A 19,416-nucleotide genomic window follows, 5' to 3' on the forward strand; every position below is an offset into this window, starting at 1 on the left:
TATCTCCAATCCCACTGTATTCTCATTTTGTGTTTTCTTGCTCTTTCCCTTTGTTCTATTCCTGTTTTAAGTCCAGTTCAGTTTTACTTTTTGCTTGAACGTATTTGCACCCAATCTCTAAAACAAATTTCTCAGGACAGGAGCTCTTGACCTGATTCTTATGATGTGAAGGTGCTGGTTTTAGACTGGGGTGGACTCGCTCACAAATCACATGACACTGGATTATAGTCCAGCAGGTTCATTTGAAAGCGCAAGCTTTCGAAGCCTCAATCCTGCTTCGGTGTTAGTGAGAGAGGTAGTATCAGTCTACAGATAACCTTACGATGCTGCACTTCTCTAGCTTCTACCCAAAACATGTTAAAACAGCCATCCCCTACGGACAAGTCCTACGCATACACAGGATCTGTTTGGATAAGGAAGAACGAGATGGACATCTGAAGGTGTTGAAGGATGTCCTCATAGGAACAGGATACAATGTCCAATTCATCGATCGCCAGTTCCAGTGTGCCACAGCGAAATACTGTAATGAGCCTCCTCAGAAGACAGACATGGGATGCGCCCAATATGGTACCTTTTGTCGTCCAGTACATCCTGGGAGCAGAGAAACAACACCATATTCTTCGCAGCCTTCAACACATTGTTGATGACGATGAGCGCCTTGCCAAGTCTTCCCCATGCCTCTACTTCTCACCTTTGAACAACCCCCAAACCTTAACCAGAGCATTGATCGCAGCAAACTACCCAGCCTTCAGGACAACATTGACCACAACACTGTCATGACAACCTCTGCAAGACTTGTCAAATCTTCGACATGGAAACCACCATCACACGTGGGAACATCACCCACCACATACACAGCAGATACTCATGCGACTCGGCCAATGTTGTCTATCTCCTACACTGCAGGCAAGGATGCCCCAAGGCATAATACATTGGCAAAACCATGCAGACGCTACAACAATGGATGAATGGACATCACACAACAATCACCAGACAGGAATGTTCCCTTCCACTGGGGCAACACTTCAGCAGTCAAGGACATTTAGCCTTGGATCTTCGAGTAAACGTCCTCCAAGGCAGATTTCGGAGTACACACTGCAGAGTCACCGAGCTGAGGCTGATACCCATGAAGATGGTCTCAACCGGGATCTTGACTTCAAGTTGCACTACAAGTGATCCCATCACACTATACACTCTGTCACACACAAACAGATATGTATGCACACACACACTCTCACAAAGATCCTATCATACATACACTGTCTCTCTCCCTCTCATACACACACATGCTCTCTCTCCTTCTCATACACACACTCACTCATTCACTCACTCTCTCTCTGTGTCATACGCACGCTCTCTCTCTCTCTCCGTCTCATACACACACTTACTCTCACCATCATTCACACACTCTCTTTCTCGCCGTCTCATACACACACACTCTCTCTCTCCCTCTCACACACACATGCTCTCTCTCCTTCACACACACACTCACTCACTCACTGTCTCTCTCTATGTCATACGCGCACTATCTCTCTTTCTCTCTCTCCGTCTCATACACTCTCTCCCCATCTCTTACACACACACTCTCTCTTTCTCTGTCTCTCCCTTTCTGTCTCCTACACACTCTCTCTCCCCGTCTCATATACACACACACTCTCTCTCTCTCTTGCTTAGACACACACACTCCCCCTCTCTCCCCATCTCATACACACACTCTCTCCCTCATACACACTCTCTGTCTCTCTCCCCCTCCCCGAATCATACACACACACTCTCTCTCTCCGTCTCAAACACACACACTGTCTCTCTCCATCTCATACACACTCTCCCTCTCTTTCCCCGTCTTATACTCTCATACTCTTTCTGTGTCACACACACACACTCTCTCCCTCTGTCTCTCCCTCTCATACACTCTCCGTCATCCCTCTCATACACACTCTCTCTCCCTCTCATACACACTCTCTCTCTGTCTCATACACACTCTCTCTCTCTTTCTATCTCTCTCTCTCCCTGTGTCATACACACACACTATCTCTCTCTCACTCTTTCCATCTCATACACACACTATCCCTCTCTCCGTCTCATACACACACACATTCTTTCTCTCTCCCTCAAACACATGCTCTCTCTCTGTCATGCTCCCTCACTCGTGCACTCTCTCGCTCCTCACATACAATGCTATCACTTTCTCACATGCACGCACTCTCTCTTTCACTTCCTCACACCCACATGCTCTCTCTCTCTCTCTCTCCCTCCCTCCCTCCTTCCATCCCTCACAGGCATGCACACTCTCTCACTCGCTCACATGCACGCACTCCCTCTGTCTCCCTCCCCCACATGCATGCACTCTGTCTCTCCCCGTCTCGTACACACATACACACAGTCTCTCTCTCTCTCCCTCCTTCTCAGGCACACACTCTCCCTCTCTCTCTCCCTATCTCATACACAGTCTCTCTTTCTCTCCCTATCTCATACACCCTCTCTCTCTCTCTCTCTCTCTCTCTCTCCCTGTGTCATAAACACTCTCTCTCTCTGTCCGTCTCATATACGCACACACTCTCTCTCTTTCTATCTCTCTCTCTTTCCCTGTGTCATACACACACACTCTCTCTCTCTCACTCTTTCCGTCTCAGACACACACTGACTCTCTCTCTGTCTCTCACACACACACACTTTCTTTCTATCTCCATCAAACACATGCTCTCTCTCTCACGTTCCCTCACACATGCCCTCTCTCTCTCGCTCCTCACATACAAAACTGTCTCTCTCTCTCTCTCACATGCATCCACTCTGTATCTCGCGTCCTCACACACGTGCTCTCTCTCTCTGCCTCCCTCCTTCACAGGCATGCACACTCTCTCGCTCGCTCACATGCACGCATTCCCTCTCTCTCCCTCCCCCACATGCATGCACTCTCTCTCTCCCTCCTTCACACGCGTGCACTCTCTCTCTCCCTCCCGCACACACACATTCTCTCTCTCCTTCCCTCACTCATACACTCTTTCACTCTTGCTGCCTCACACTCACGCACTGTCTCTCTCTCTCCTACCCTATCATCCATGCACTCTCTCTCCCTTACATGCACGCACTCTCTCCCTCCCTCACATGCACACACTCCGTCTCTCTCCCTCCCTCACATTCACACACTCTGTCTCTCCCCGTCTCATACACACATACTCTCTCTCTCTCTTTCTCACTCCTTCTCAGGCACACACACTCCCTCTCTCTCTCTCTCTCCCTATCTCATTCACACATTCTCTGTCTCTCCATCTCATACACACTCTCAAGAGTTCAGTTGCATACACACACAGACTCTCTCTCTCTCTCTCTATAACTGACTCTCTCCCTCTCCCCCTCTCATACACACAGCCCCCCTCTCTCTCCCTCTCATACTCACACTCTGTCTCGCCCTCTCTCACTCTTTCCGTCTCATAAACAAACCCTCTCACTTTCTCTCTCTCTCTCTCTCTCTCTGCCTCTCTCTGCCTCTCTCTCTCCCCATCGAACACACATTCTTCACTCCCCATGTCATACACACACATACTCACTTACTCTCTGTCTCTCTCTCTGTGACTCTTTCCATCACATACTTACACACACACTCTCTCCACATCTTATCCACACACACACTCTCTCTCCATCTCATACACATGCACTCTCTCTGTCTCATATACACACACTCTTTCTCACTCTCTCTGTCTCATACACAAAATCTCTCCCCGTTTCATATACAAACACACTCTTTCAGTCTCTCCCTCTCTCACACACACTCTCTTTCTCCCTCCGTCCCTCACAAGCACTCTCTCTCTCTCTCTCTCTGCCTCCCTCCCTCACACGCATCCTCTCTCTCTCCCTCCCTCCCTCACACGCACTCTCTCTCTCTCACTCACTCACACACACACACACACACACACACACACACACACACACACATTGGCCTAATCATGTTTACAGGAAATTGCTACGGATTATAATTTGGGAAGGGTGACTGAATATAGAATTCAGGGAAAGTTATCAAGCTAGTTAGGAGATGGATGGAGCGCAGGAGATAGTTAGTACAAGGTATAGTTACTATACATGGTAGGATGTGACAACTGCTGTCCTGTCAGAAGATCTATGTTGGAGCTTCAGCTATTGACAGTATTTATTAATAGCCTTGATGGGATAGAAAGCCACATTGTCAGCTTTACCATTGGCTTGAAGATAGCTAGCAATGTGAATAATGTTGATGGTATCCTAAATTACCAAGCGTTATTCATAATTAATCAAATGTTGAAAACAGGGACAAATGGATTTCAATGTAGGCAATTGTGATATCATGTGACATTGGACCTAAAAAGAATACATTGAAGTACTCTACAAGTGTAAAGCTGGAAGTGCTAGTAGACTCGTGACCCGTATACATATGCGGAGGGGGAATAGCTGAACCCTTCTGATAATTAAACTAAAACACAAGCCCCAGTCTGTTATGACTGGGGTAAGGGTTCCCCTCTAATAATTACCTCTGGAACACTCAGAGAAGCTCGTGCTTCCCCTCGTAACCTATTTAAAAAATGGTTAAAAGAAAAAAATCCCTCTTCTCCACTTTACAAATAAGAAGAAACTATTTATTTAACCCAACAATGAACAAATTAACAGAATTACTAACAAACTATCAATTTTCCCTTATACAACTAACTACTTCCTAACTGGTCTAAATTCTCCAGGAATACTGTTCACACAAACACAAGTCCCCCTTAATAAACCCAATTAATAAGAGAACAATGAATTATAACTTAATCTTTCCAAGTTCGCACAGAGTATCTTCTGGAATATTCTGTCGGCTCCATTCTCTTCATAAACACCATTCACTAATTGTGGTGTGAGGGACATTTTATCTCTATAATTTCTTCAATGAGGACTTTGACCTAAAAGCTTTGGGTTTTCTCGGAGACCTGAATAGTGCTCACTCTGACAGGTGGTGGATGACTCTCCTTGGTTTTCCACATGCTTTCACTTTATATACCTGTAATGACATAATCAAATTCTTATAATATCATTGGTCTCAGGTTGTCAACATCATCAGATTTAAATTTAGTTGGCTTTCTGTATCTAGCTGCTTGGTGTAAATTAATTGGCCAAATTCAAACTTAGTGTCTTGGAAAAAAATGCTGCTTGGCTGTTCTGTGTAAAATATTTCCAGTCGGGCACACTCTGTGCACCTATGTTTAGAAACTACCAAGCACGTTCAAAGCACAAGCTCTTAAAAGGACCACAGCACTCTTTACCTCATGATCATTTTTACCTACAAGTTCTAACTTCCTCCCTTCCAGTTCATGACTACTCTACCTAACTTCGTAACAATAGAGATAATTAAAATATTGTGAATATGAATGAAAAATAATCGATAAAGCACGTAGCATGTTGGCCTTTATAGCTAAAGGTTATGAATATGATGGAGTCAAAGTTATACTGTTGCTGTCCAAAGCCATGGGTGAACCATACTTGGGGTACTATGTGTTGGGTGACAGAATTGCGATGTAGATCTATGAAAATGATATCTGGAATCTAAGGGTGAAGTTTTGAGGCAGGTTCATGTAAACTAGGGTTGTATTTCCTGGAAGTTTGAAGATTAAGGGGTGATCTGATCAACATCTTTAAGGTATTATGTGCAGCAGTTAGTACCCTTATTCAGTTGGTTATGTATTTGAGGATAAGCGACATCAGCCAAACGTTTCAGTCCTTTCAGAAGTGAAATTTTAAAATATTGCTACACATGGAAGGTAGGCATTTAGAACTCTTAGACAACAGGCAATCGATGGCAGATCAATTATTAACTTTAAATTTGAGATTGTACGCCAAAAATCTAACAAAGAAGGGGATTTGGGGCAGAAGTAGGGATATGGGGCAGAAGTGGGTATGTGGACCAAAGTCACAGATCAGCTATGAATCTGCCAGTCAATGCCAATATCGGCTTGAGAGTCTGAATGCCTATGCCTGTTCTTACGCCACTTTTCGTTTTTGGCTTAGCCCTTCAGCACAATTTCCAACTGTTGTCTGATGCAAACACAACAGAAGTATAACAAAATTCAAAATAGTAAGAGGGTCCATGGGAAGTGGTCTGTGTTTATTTCCAAAGAAGAATTGTGGTGGACTCAAAACATTAACTGTAATTTTTCTCTCCACAGATGCTGTCAGAGACCGTTGAGATTCTCCAGCACTTTGTTTTCATGTTGACAAAAATAGTTTTACATGTATATTACAGTATGGATCAATACCTTCATTAACAAGCCAAGAATTTGCACATGTTTTGACTGACCAAAATTATTTGTTAATGTGGGGTTTATTGACATCCTGTAACCTAAGGACATTGTGATCCAAAACAAACTCCATTGTGACATAAATTTATCTAACCTATAGTTGAGGATAACACTGGATTGTTTAGAATTTTAGACACACTTGATCTCATGAACAGGATTGTATAACTTTGTACTGAGAAGTTAAATAACAGACAGAAATTATTTGATTTGGTAATTCAGTGATGAATTATGGCACATCATGTAAGTAGAACTCACAAAGGCAGCTGTAGAGTAAAACATTTTGATAACTAATTATTTGGCAGCAGTAAATTGTAATTTATATGTGCATTAACTTGGTTCACTTAGCATTCTCATCTTGAAGAATCAGAATTTAGAGTTTTCAGAGGATTATGTAGGATTTTTTAAAAGAATTCTCCATACTGGGCCAGCATTTATTCATCACCCCAAATTGCCTAGAGGGCAGTTAAGAAACAACCATTCTGCTTTGAGTCTGGAATCACATGCCAGCAAGACCAGATAAGGATGGCAGATACAGGTCACTCAATATGACCTTGCTACATTCCCATTTATGATACGCACAAGACTCCTCCTATTTTTCCTCATCTAAATCCATCCTTATAATCACATCCCTCATAAGCTTGTCTGAATTTACCTTAAATGTTTCATTACTACTTATTTTAACCACTCACTGTATTAGCGATTTCCACATTCTTAGCATTGTTTTAAGTAAATAAGTTTATTCTGAATTGCTTTTGATTTCTCAGCAACTATTTGTATTATTTTGATAGCCTCCAGATATGCTTTCACCTATGAGATGAAGCATTCTCTTTATCCATCCTATAAACACCTTTCATAATTTAAAATAATTGTTAGATAATCATTTAGCCACTTTTTTTACAAGAGAAAAAATAGTCAGTACTTTCCTATCATGTATATGTATGTATTTCTGGCATCATCATTGTAAATTTTCTCCGAACCGTCTCCAATCCTTCAAAGTACTTTTTGTAGCATGGCGCCAAGAACTTCAAGAGTGATCTAACCAAGCCTCGATACAGATTTTGCATAACTTCTCTGCTTTTCAATTCTATACCTTGAGAACTAGTTGTGTGTTTGGTTCAGATTTTTTTCATGCCTTTATTAGTGTATTTGTACTCAGAGATCCTTTTTCTTTCTGTATTCCACCGAGAATTGCATCGCCCAAGTGTGAAGTAACTACCTGATTCTTTCTACCAAAATGTATTATCTCTCACCTATCTGTGTTGAGCTTCATTTGCCAATTATCTGTCCATTCTGCAAGCTCATTAATACATTCGTGTAATTTATTACAGTCTTCATCATTATTGACACTCCCCCCTAATTTGATGTTATCCACAAATTCAGTAATGATACTTTTGATTCCTAAGTCTACACTATTGACATAAATTATGAAAAACAGTGCTCCCATCATTCTCCCTTTTGGAACACTATTTTCAACTTAAGGTGGTCTGAATAATTGCCTTTTACTCTAACCTTCTGCTTTCTAACCTGAGAGGAACTCGCAATCCATTTCATTATTTGTCTCTTGACTCTACGTTTTCTGATCTTAATCATTAATATATTCTGAAACACCGCACCAAAAGTGTTTTGAAAATCTAGATAATTTGCATCCACTGCACTACCATTGTCTCCTCCCTTACCACCTCTGAAAACTTAATTGAATACTTGTCAGACAATTTAGATGCATATACTTTTCGCATCCGTGTTTTATTCCCACTCTCATCACAAGCTACAACAATGTTGATTACTTATTTCTCCTATGTTTACACCCAGTCAAGTGGTCATTCAGTAAGCCCTCAATTAACGTATAACTATCATCTTTCCCTTAGTTTGAACTGGTTTCGGGCTTCTCTGCCTGACCTGACTAGATGATAACAATAAGTTCTGCACCTCTCTTTAAACATAGGAATTGCATTAACTGAAGACATAATGAAGACTGCAGTACAGTAAAGGTGCCGCATTGTGCTTCAGATGAGATAACATGTGTGTATCCAATGTACTTTTGATTAAGATGTTTCTCAAACATTTCAAAGCAGCATTTGAAGAAGAGTAATACGTTCTCTCCACCAATACTTTTCTAGCAACCAATACAGAACAAGAACAGATTAATGGTCATTTATTTCATTATTGTTAATGGGAACCTGGATACAAAACTGATGCTGTACTTGCTGAAGTTAGTATATTTCAGGTTAATCAATTGGCTTATGAACACGTTTTGACATGTTATTGAGAAAGATGAAAAGATTAAAGAACAGTTAAAGTTAAAGAACAAACGTGCAAATAAATTTGCGATATTATTTTTATGCTATCATCACTGAAACAGTTCCTTTCTCTGTTTATGCAGTGTGAAAGTGCACATGAAATTATGAGCAAACTTAAAGATCATTCTCTGCTGAAACAAGTAGAATACCTGCAAACAGAAATCATGAAAATGAAGTTATGGTCATCCACCATCACTGAAAAAAGAAATAAGTTGGATGAAAAATTAGTTTCTCTTTCTGATACCATTGACAGGATAGACAAGAATACAGTTCAAATATCTAGCGATGTCACCACAAAACTTTCTGGTGTCAGAACTGACATTCGGCGAATATCTGGTCTGGATTCAGATATTAGTTTGCTGAAAGATTCTTTGCGTGAACTGGAAAACAAGGTGAATAATGTGGAGAAAACTGCTGTTCACAACATCGGGAACTTAATTGCAACCAGTGTTGAAAGAGTCACCCAAATTAAGAATTTGGTATCTGGAAATACAGACAAAATTGGATTACTACAGAAGAAATTGACTGAATTGAAGGCTGAAGATAATAAACTTTCAGACAGACTTTTGAGTTTGGAAAACAGTCGAGCTAAACTTATTAAAGCAGTTATGTTTGCCAATGATCTTAAACCTAAAGTTTACAATGTTAAAAAGAGTTTCTCTCTCTTGGAGCCACAAGTAAATGATCTAATTGAAAGGATTGGACAAATTTCTTCTGATCTACTGAAAAGAAATGAGGATATTGCCAATTTAAGGAAAGAACTAGCTAATTGTACTGCAATTGTAAATGACAGTCAGAATGCAAACAATCGTCTGAGTCAGATCACTACAGTGGATCAATGATCGTAGATTTTTCATGCAGCAAGATAAGAAATTGGAGATGTTAAGTGTAATCTGAAGTTGTCAATCTTATTTGCATTCTTGCCAGAATTCTTTGTTTTTATATTTTGAGGATATTGGGTTGTGTGGTATTACAGAAGGCATGATGTTACAATATTTATTTGCCTTCTCATTTTATGAAAAATTTTCAGGAACGGGAAAGACAAACAAGTGACATTTCCTCAGACTGCAGCAGAGGCTTAGAATGCTATATATTTTCAGAATAAGTTATGCTTTTTAAAATGTTTTACATATATATATTCTATTCTTTACATTGCAGTATCGTTGAGTCAGTAAGACTGGCTTATAGAATTTCAACAGATACAATGAGAAGTTAGTTTTAAAAGTATTTCTGAATTATAACATCAGGGTAAGTCCTAATCCTGAAGCTGAATTATTAGATCCTAGCACAATATTAAACATATTCATCTGAAATTCCTCTTCCTGTTTTCAAATAAAAATGTGCTCACATCTCCACAAAAACTGCTGAGAGAAATTTCAGACATGCTCAGGTTATACTTCTACTGTATAATATAATTTATTTGCTGATGTTTTTGCTGATAGTGAAGTGTGATCTTTTTGGGGTATTTTTTCAGTCTTACTGGGAATGTTTAGTCTCATTCATCATTCAAGTTGGGTGGCCAGTGGAACTAGCAGTCCTGAAGCATGATCAAGATTGTCTTCAGCTTACTTTTGAGGTGGAGTGCCTGATATAATTGAATATCTCTCAAAATAATATGATTGAACTTGGAAACTCATGTGACGGTCTGTTGATGAACATGATTATCTGTTTCTCCCTCTGGAATGTATTGTCCTATAGTATCAAATTTTTCGTCTTTGCAAATGGTGGCAGGGAAATGATTTGTACAAATGACACACTTGATATGTATGAACAGTTGTCATTCATTAGGTACGCGTAGTGTATTAACTTGCTATCTTTAGCACCTAAACATTATATTTATTAAAGTATTACATTTTAAATCACCTCAAATTGACTCATATTATTAAAATTACCTATAATTATCCAGTCACTGAACAGTAATACAATTCATTGTACGTGAAATTCTTTCAGATAGCATTGGCATGCGACAAAGTACATGAAAAATAGGGAAAAGGGATGGATTGTGTTCAAGCTTCCTGCCCCATTCGTAAGACTATTGCTGATATTCTACATCAGCTACTTTCCCACCGTATTCTGAGATCCAGTAACTCACTAAGTGTCCAAGATCTAGCACCCTAATCTTTGAGTATATTTGTACATTCTCAGCCCTCTGATGTGGCATATTCTAAAGAGTGACCATTTACTGGTTGAGTGAAAACGTTTCTCATCATTTCAATCCTAAATGGCTAACCCTTTTTCATGACACTACGGATGGGAGTTAATGCAGTCCATCACAACTGGAAACATGGTGGCTGAGTCCACTCAATCATGGAAGGAGTCGCACATCAGGGCGCTGCCAATCTACTGCTGTTGAAAACAAAGCAGGTGACCATGAAATTAAACAGGATTTCCGCGTCTCCAGTTTTTCTGGGCTTTTTGGTTATATTTGACTCTGCCCTAACTTTTGAGGGCTAGATGTTTGTGAAAAGCCAAAATAGAGATGCTAGTAGCCATACTGTATGTGGGTTTCAAGACCAATGGAAAATTCTTCAGTGAGGTGTCTGGCAAGTGTGTAAACCCAGTGTCATTTCTTCAGGGTGTTCAAGCTGCTGTGATATCTACCAGGAATTTCTGACAAATTGAGAGTGGAAGAACATGAATAGGAATTTCAAATTTAAACAGTAAAGACCACAGGCTGGACTTTGGCTCCTGTGGGAGATGGTTTAAGTTGGAAAATTTCCTGAATTATCTGATCTCTTAGTAAAACACTAACGCTGTTTGGAGCCATAACTGGCAAAAGGGAGGTAGTTTGTAGTTTTTGGAGGTCAGTTATCTCAGCTCCAGGATATCACAGCTCTGCAGGAGTGCCTGAGGACAGATACTTTTAATCAACTATTCAGACATGTTATGACACAAGTCTGAAGCAGGTGGAACTTGAACTTGGGTCTTCTTCCTCAGGGGTACGGTCTGCACTGCACCACAAGACTCTTAGTCCTTCTGGGCCAACAATCTTGTGGTGCAACATCAGTGCTGTTCATCATAAGGTCAGAATTGGGGGTGTTTGCAGATGATGTACAACTTTCAGGATCATTTGCAACTCAGATACTGAAACAGTTCCTAAATATAGACAAGACCTGGAGAATATCTAGATTTGGGCCAAGCAATAACTATCACCAAGAAGAGAGAGTCTAACCATATCCCCTTTAACATTTAATAACATTACAATCACTAAATCTCCCACTGTCAACATGCTGGGGTTACCATTGACCAAAAACCCAACCGGACTTACCCATATGAATGCAGTGACTACAATCTTGCAGTGAGTGACTTGCCTATCCACCATCTACAAGGCATACATACTCCCCACTAGCCTGGATGACTGCAGCTGTAACAAAACTCAAGAAGTTTGATGCCATCCAGGACAAAGCAACCTGCTTGTTTCACTCCCTCTAATATTAGTGCTCAGTAGCATCTATGAGGTGCGCTGCAGAAATTCACCAATTCTCCTTAGGCAACATTTTCCAAATCCATGGTCACAGTCATCTAGAACGTCAAGGGCAGCAGATACAAGGAACACTGCCACCTGCGATTTCCCGTCCAAGCCACCCAGTGTTCTGAATAGGGGAAAAGGAATTTTATGAGAGGGACACAGAGAGTTATTGACAGGTTAAGCAAGTGGGCAAAAGTTTGGCAAATGGGGTATAATGTCAGAAAATGTGATGTTATTCACTTTAAAATAGAGAACAAAAAAAGGTTATTATTCAAAAGGAAAAATGTAGAAGTCTGCAACATAATGGGATTTGGGTACTTGTGCACAAAACACACAAAGTTACCACACAGGTACAGCAGGTAATCAGGAAGAGTAATGGAAGTTGGACACTTATTTCAAGAAGTTCGGAGTGTAAGAGTAAAAAGGTCTTACCGCAACTAAAGGTGCTGGTGAGACCAAATCTGGAGTACTGTGAGCAGTTTTGGTCCCTTTAATTAATGAAAGACATATTTTAATGGTGACAGTTCAAAGAAGGTTCACTGGGATGATCCCTGAAATGGAGGAATTATCTTGTGAGCAAAGGTTAAACAGTTTGGGACTCTACTCACTGGAGCTTAGAAGAATGAGAGGTGATTTTATTGCAACATACAGGATTTTTAAGGGTATTGACAGGGTAAATGCTGACAGGATGTTTCTCTTCATGAGAGTCTAGAGGGTACATTCTCACAATAGAGGGGTGCCAGTTTAAGACAGATGAGGATTTTGTTTTCTCTCAGAGGCTTCAGAGTCTTTGGAACTCCTTGCCACAGAGATATGTGGGGCAGAATCCTTGTGTATATTTAAGGCTAAGATAGACACTTGAACAGGAGGGGAATCAGGGGTTAAAGGGAAAGTTCAGGAAAAGGCATATGAGGAATGTAGGATCAGCCATGACCCTATTGAATGGTGGACCAGGCTCGAGGAGCCGAACAGCCTAGTCCTGTTCCTATTTCTTTTGGACTTGGAAATATATTACAATTCCTTCACTATTGCTGAGTCAAAATCCTGGAAATTTTAAAAAAGTCTTTCACAATATAATTCAGCTCTCCTTCATACACACTTGACAGTAAAACAGCTCACGTTCACTGGACCTGAAACATTAACTCTGCTTTCTCTCCACAGATGTTGCCACTTGCTAAGTTTCTCCAGCAATTTCTGTTTCACAAACAACGTTGCTTGGTACAAGGCATAATCATCTGTAATAGGGGCTATTAATCTTTAAACCTCATTAACTTAGAAGATTTTTACTTGAGTTTTGGACGAACCAGTTAAAATGGCCACAAAGCCACTTGATCTCTAAGTAGCCAAGCTCAACAGGAATTTACAAGGAAGTATCTAAGTAAAGTGAATGAAACTGTCCACCATCCTGGAAAATGCTACACAAAATAATGACCAATGCATTATTCATCTGGCATGTATAGCTGTCAGCCACGCAAATGTCCCTGGAAGTGAGATAATTTACTGTTGCCAGAACTAAAGACCATCCGCTGAAACTTGTTATGCAAAGAGAAGGATTGAAATCTCACTATCTAGATCAAAGGATACCTGCTGAAGTCTGACAACAGATCATTGAAATTGTACTCTTCCCATTGTTGGCCAGCGGCCAGTATTCAAACATCAATATACCCGACTCTTGCGAGAAGCCATTATCGTAACCTGTAGTTTTGGTACAGAATCCTTATAGAATCTAACCCTGCAATTCACAAGCTGGAATACATCACAGAGACAGAGAATTTAAATTAAAAGTAACTTCATGTGCTGTGACACTCAGGGAAAAGGACTGGTTGCAGATTTTAAAAAGCTACCTGAAGAACAAGCATCTGCCATCTGTTAGGATCCTGCATGATATTACAACTTGACAAGTCACATCCTGAAAATGAAATCTTGTTGAGACTTCATATTTTTAAAAAATTCAATTTGGGGTCTTTCATTGAACCATAAAGATACAAGGCTACATATTTTGTTTTAAACATAAAACAAGTTTAATATACAAAATAAATAAAATAAAAGAAACCATGCTTTCTGCATAGAATTTTTTAAAAGATTTCAAATGTTGGGTGAAACAAAATCTCCCCTACACCCCAGCATCATGTAGAGTCATATGACACAGAAATAGACCCTTTAATCCAACTCGTCCATGCCAACCAGGTTTCCCAAACTTAACTGGTCCCATTTGCCTGAATAGAATCCCTACATTCAGCCCAACAACTCCACACCAAACCTTGGAGCATCCCACCTAGACCCATCCCCCTATAACCCACCTAATCTACATCTCTCTGAACACTACAGGCAATTTAGCGTGGCCAATCCACATCTTTGGACTGTGGGAGGAAACCGGAGCACCCGGAGGAAACCCACACAGACAGGGGGAGAACGTGCAAACAGTCGCCCGAGGCTGGAATTGAACCCAGGTCCCTGGTGCAGTGAGGCAGCAGTGCCAACCACTGTGCCACCATGCCACCCACATCCCCAAAACCTTTCCTTTTCATGACCTGTCCAAACGTGTTTTAAATGTTGTAATTGTACTGGCCTCCCCCACCTCTGGCAGGTCACTTCATACACGCTCCAACCTCTACGTGAAAAGATCCCTCTCAGATCCTTTTTAAATCTTTCTCCTCTCACCTTAACCTGTGCCCTTTAGTTTTGGACTCCCCTACCTTTGGAAGAATACCTTGTCTATACACCTTATCTATGCCCCTCATGATTTTATAGAAGTCAAAGGGTCATCCCACAGCCTCCGACATTCTAGGGGAACAACTCCCAGCCTATCTGGCCTTTCCTTATAACTTACTTTACAATTAATCAAAATTCTAAAGAAATCTCCCTTCCCTATCAAATCTGTAGGTTAATCGAACAGCTTCTTTACTGTTTTAGTCCTGTCAGCTGCAAAGCTTTTTCCTTTGATGTGCACAACTGAAGTCTTCAGACGTTTCCTGCTTTGAATAACCAGTGCAGATCTCGTCATGCCTCGCTGGAGAAGTGTGCTGGAATTCAAGCCCAACGATTCCCGGATACATCACTGAAGTTAAAAATTTTATTAAGGTACAGAAAGTCCTTTATTTACTTGTTGTGTGGACCCAATTAACAGAAAATATTAGCCAGATTTCTATAGTTAAGAAGAACTAGTATTCATTACAAATAAATAGATTGTAACCACAGGTAAACAACAATGAACTGGTGCCACATAACTCTATGAGTTAAAACTCTAACTGTTAAAAACCCTTAACATACCCAAACCAACAAAAATGATATTGTGGGTAGAGGGGAGAAAAGTACTGTTTAAAACAGCGAAACAGCACCAATGTTCAGGATTCAGTGGAGTGTTCATTGATTTCTCATGTCATGTTCGCTGATCTTTTCCTTCAGATTCTTTCACTCCTACACAGTGGGTGCAAAGCAACTGTATCACAAATTACATAGTCTTTGGCTTAGCTGTTAAAAGCAAAAGCTTGCAAAAACTGGTGGGAGAAATTAAACTGACTTTCTTTCAGGCATTATGTATTTTACTGCAGAGTGAAACACATACTCACAGACCATCTGCCCTTTTAGCAGTCCAAAGGCTCCTATTAGGATTGTTCACGCTCACAAGCTGTTACCTTCTCCAGGAGTCAATCAAATGGTTGTTGTCAGGCCTTTGGCATCTACAACAGGTAACAACTCCACAACCAATCAGCAACTAGTTGCTGGATGAATTTCACTTTATATACATCCCTGGTGCTCGTCCATGCAACCTGATTAAACATAGCAACAATGTGAACATGGCTTACAATGATTTTCAGCTTTTTAAAACTACAGCAATTCCTTTCATAATTCCTTGTTTTAAAACAACCGTTTCACTCCACAATCAAAAATACAGAAAAGTAAAAAAGATATGGTATTTACAATTTTAAGCAACTACCCCTGGTCTGGCAGTTTTCACAAACTCTAAGCAAGTTGACAAAATGTTAACTCTGATTTTTTCTTCACAGATGCTGCCAGACCTGCTGAGCTTTTCCAGCAACTTCTGCTTTAGTTCACAAACTCAAACCCTTACACTGAGATGACTTGTTCCTTTAACTGCTCTGAACAAACTTATTTTTCTAAAAACTATTCTTCCATCTGCCTTCAGTCAGACCCCCTTCAAACTGAATTCAGAAGCTTTTAACTAAAATATGTTTCAAAACAGCTTGTTCATTCTATCTTCTGCAAAGTCGATTGCTTATTTTTTCTCTTTCCTCTTGTCCAGAAACCTTACAATACAAACAAACTTCCATCAATCATCTAGGAGACCTTTGACACATAACAGTTTAAAACGATGATTCTGAAAATGTTGATGTCATTAATTATTAAAGTCCTTCCCACCAAAAAAACTGAACCTCTATCTATGTCCCACAAGTTTGAAATCCAAACTCTACAAAGATTAATATATGTAAATCTCATATTTTGCATCACATCTCTCCAAAGAAGAATGAAAATGAGTTATTTTTATTATCCATCAAAAATTTTTTATTAACACATTTCTTTATCACATTAACAATTGCAATATATTTACATCAATGAATTTCATAACAATCATATTTTACACAAGTCCATTAGCATCATAGTACTCTGTTTCCATCACGCATGCTTTCAATAAATCATCTGTTGTAGCATATTTTTTCCAGGCACATGATTGACTTTTAGCTTATACAGGAAGAGGAGTAGGCTCCACTGAAACAACTGTAAGTTTGTGTCATGAAATTTCTCCAAAAATAACCAAAAAAATTGTAGTCTGTATAAATAAGTTCCTTACACATTATTGATAATGCACATTTCTAGATGATGTAGACCAAGCACAATATCACAATTTCTCCTCCTCTCTTGAATATTTCTGTTGCTATGTGATCAGTTTTTCAAAAAAATAACAATTGGGCATTTGATTCTTCTGTAATCATCTTGAAGTAAATTGCTATGCCACCAACATGAATGGCTTCTCATAGTTTAGCATTTCTAAAATAGTGTGGTAATCAGCACAACTTTCAAATTGTCAAAGTCTGATACCTATATAACACTCATTTAGAATCCAAACTCTAAAATAATAATATTACTGCATTTAAACCATACACATTATGTCACCTACCACTTTCAGAATTTCAAGATTAATATTTGAAAATTTAACTCCTTTGCTAAAGAATGATTTTTTTTTCTTGTGTGCATATCATTGAGTTTGGGATGCGTTTTTTCCTTTTTAACAAGCTTTTTTCTTTACTCAAGTGAGTATGCAATAAACTAATTCCTTGACCTTGATTAACTCGAAGAGATTAGTCTAGCTTGTTCATTGTAGCTTTAATATATGTTCAAGTGGCATTTTGAATTATGGGGAAAAAAAAACTCTTTAGACATTCAAAACTCTGAATTACTAACCTCAGGAATAACAAGAAGAATTTATTCATCTCTCAAGACTTGGCTATAGTAATGCCTATTCTAGAAAGATTAACTTGTTGGAATTCACTTTAATTCTGCTGAACAGTGTGAAGTGACCCCTCTTTGAAAGATTTTACTGAAAAGGAGTCTGCTACAAAACAACAATATAAAGAAATATGTTCTACATTCAAAGTGTTCCTTAAACTTTAAATTGTAAATTGTCACCAGGGACAAAGAGAAAATCTTTCACAAATTTTTTTCAAACATGTCGAGGAAAGTGCAGTCAGTGTATCTGTAGTTCTTAGTTCAAGGAAAACTCGAGAAGTACAGAAATTCTTTCCTTTGACTGAACCCATCTTCCTCCCTATAATCGTACTACTGTTCATCTCCACACCTGTAAACAGATAATAAGAAGGTATTTGGAATAGTTGTGCTGAGGACGGTGCTTCCTGCTGGAAAGAATAGAAGCTGTTCCAGCAGTATTATTTTAGGGAATTGGTGTATTGTGTCATCAATGGAAAGAGCAATAGCCAAAGAAAATGAAACCCAGATAAAGACGAAGAAAAAATATCAGACTTCTTTTGCTACCACAATCTCAAAAACATCTGATCCTCATGACCATTAGATGGAAGCACCCTTTTTTATATATAAGAAAACTACTATACAAGAGTGAAGAAACCAAATAAAATATGGGACCTTAGAATGGTTGTGACACAGAAGGAGTTCATTTGGCTAGTTACGTCTGTGCTGCCTCTCCAAAGGAGTAATTCAGCTTGTGCCACTTCACTGCCTTATCCCTGCATGTTCTTTCTTTTCAGATAATATTCCAGCACTTTCTTGATGTCTTGATTGGCAATGCATTCCATATTTAGTATAAATCATTGCTGTAGTTATTGACAGGCCGACTTGATTTTCTTACTGACCTTCATTCCAGTCGTTACCTCTTGTGTTTTTCCAGCATCGCATTTGTCAAAATCCATCAATTACTGCTGAGCGGAATATTCTTCTTCTTTTCCAAAATATTTAAATGAAAATATTTGACAATTTTGAATGTTCTCATTCACCCCAGAGAATGTGATTACATTATTTGCCAGTGGGACATTGTAGCAGACTCAAACTTTATTTCCTGTTTAACTCTCTGATTGAATTCAGGATCTTCATCTGATAATAAAGTAATCATAAATAAACATTTTGAGTTTAACAACCTGCATAACTTCCTTCTTATCTATCCACTTAAACAACAAAACTTGTATTTCTAGGGTGCCACTTTTGGCTCAATTGGGAAGATGGTGAACTGGTTTTTTCGACTAATAACAATAGTATAGTTTTGATTCCCCATTCAGATGAGGTATACTTGTAATCTCCATCCTCACTTGACTGTGGGAGGCAAGGATACATAACCACTGATAAAGGAGCCATCAAGAAAACAGCTCAGGATGAAGCCAATGATCTGCCTTCAGACAGTGCACACTACCATATCAACTTGCTCAACATTAAATAACTCATAAACCAATTACCTAATAGTTAGATATTTTTGTCCCAGCTGTAATAAGAAACTGGTTAGAATTAAACTACAGAGGAGATACCTGTGTGAAGTTTCAAATTGTGTTGGGCAGGACATCTATAAGATGGCTGAAGGTAAATGCCCCCATAAGGTGGCAGGATTATGTAGGGACTATCCTGAAAGAATGATTGGAAGGAAGCTACACATGAAAACCGTGGTCTGAGTTTTGTGCCGTACACAGTCTGCTTGCTTATGACAGCTGGTTGATGAATTGGAGATTAAACTATCAGTATACCTATTGTACCTTCAATGTATCTTCCACAGTAACAGTCCTTCCCTTTATGATTTTGGTTAAACATCTTACACTTCATCAATAATATCCAACAGAGAATGTTGCTATCTTTTCCAGTGGTAGATTAGATTATC

General features: G+C 39.4%; 1 protein-coding gene across 3 annotated transcripts in view; it reads left to right on the forward strand.

The window, feature by feature from the left end:
- LOC125463323 (inhibitor of nuclear factor kappa-B kinase-interacting protein-like) overlaps positions 1-10,450 on the forward strand; it is a 31,329-nt gene extending 20,879 nt beyond the window's left edge. For all 3 annotated transcript variants that reach the window (XM_048554501.1, XM_048554504.1, XM_048554503.1), the window contains exon 3: positions 8,680-10,450. In XM_048554501.1, coding sequence (XP_048410458.1) covers positions 8,680-9,438 — 759 coding nt within the window. In that variant the 3' untranslated portion in view covers positions 9,439-10,450. The remainder of the gene's footprint in view (positions 1-8,679) is intronic.
- Positions 10,451-19,416: the final 8,966 nt, after the last annotated feature.

This window comes from Stegostoma tigrinum, chromosome 25 (assembly GCF_030684315.1).
Source record: "Stegostoma tigrinum isolate sSteTig4 chromosome 25, sSteTig4.hap1, whole genome shotgun sequence".
In the NCBI taxonomy this organism is placed as follows: domain Eukaryota; kingdom Metazoa; phylum Chordata; class Chondrichthyes; order Orectolobiformes; family Stegostomatidae; genus Stegostoma; species Stegostoma tigrinum.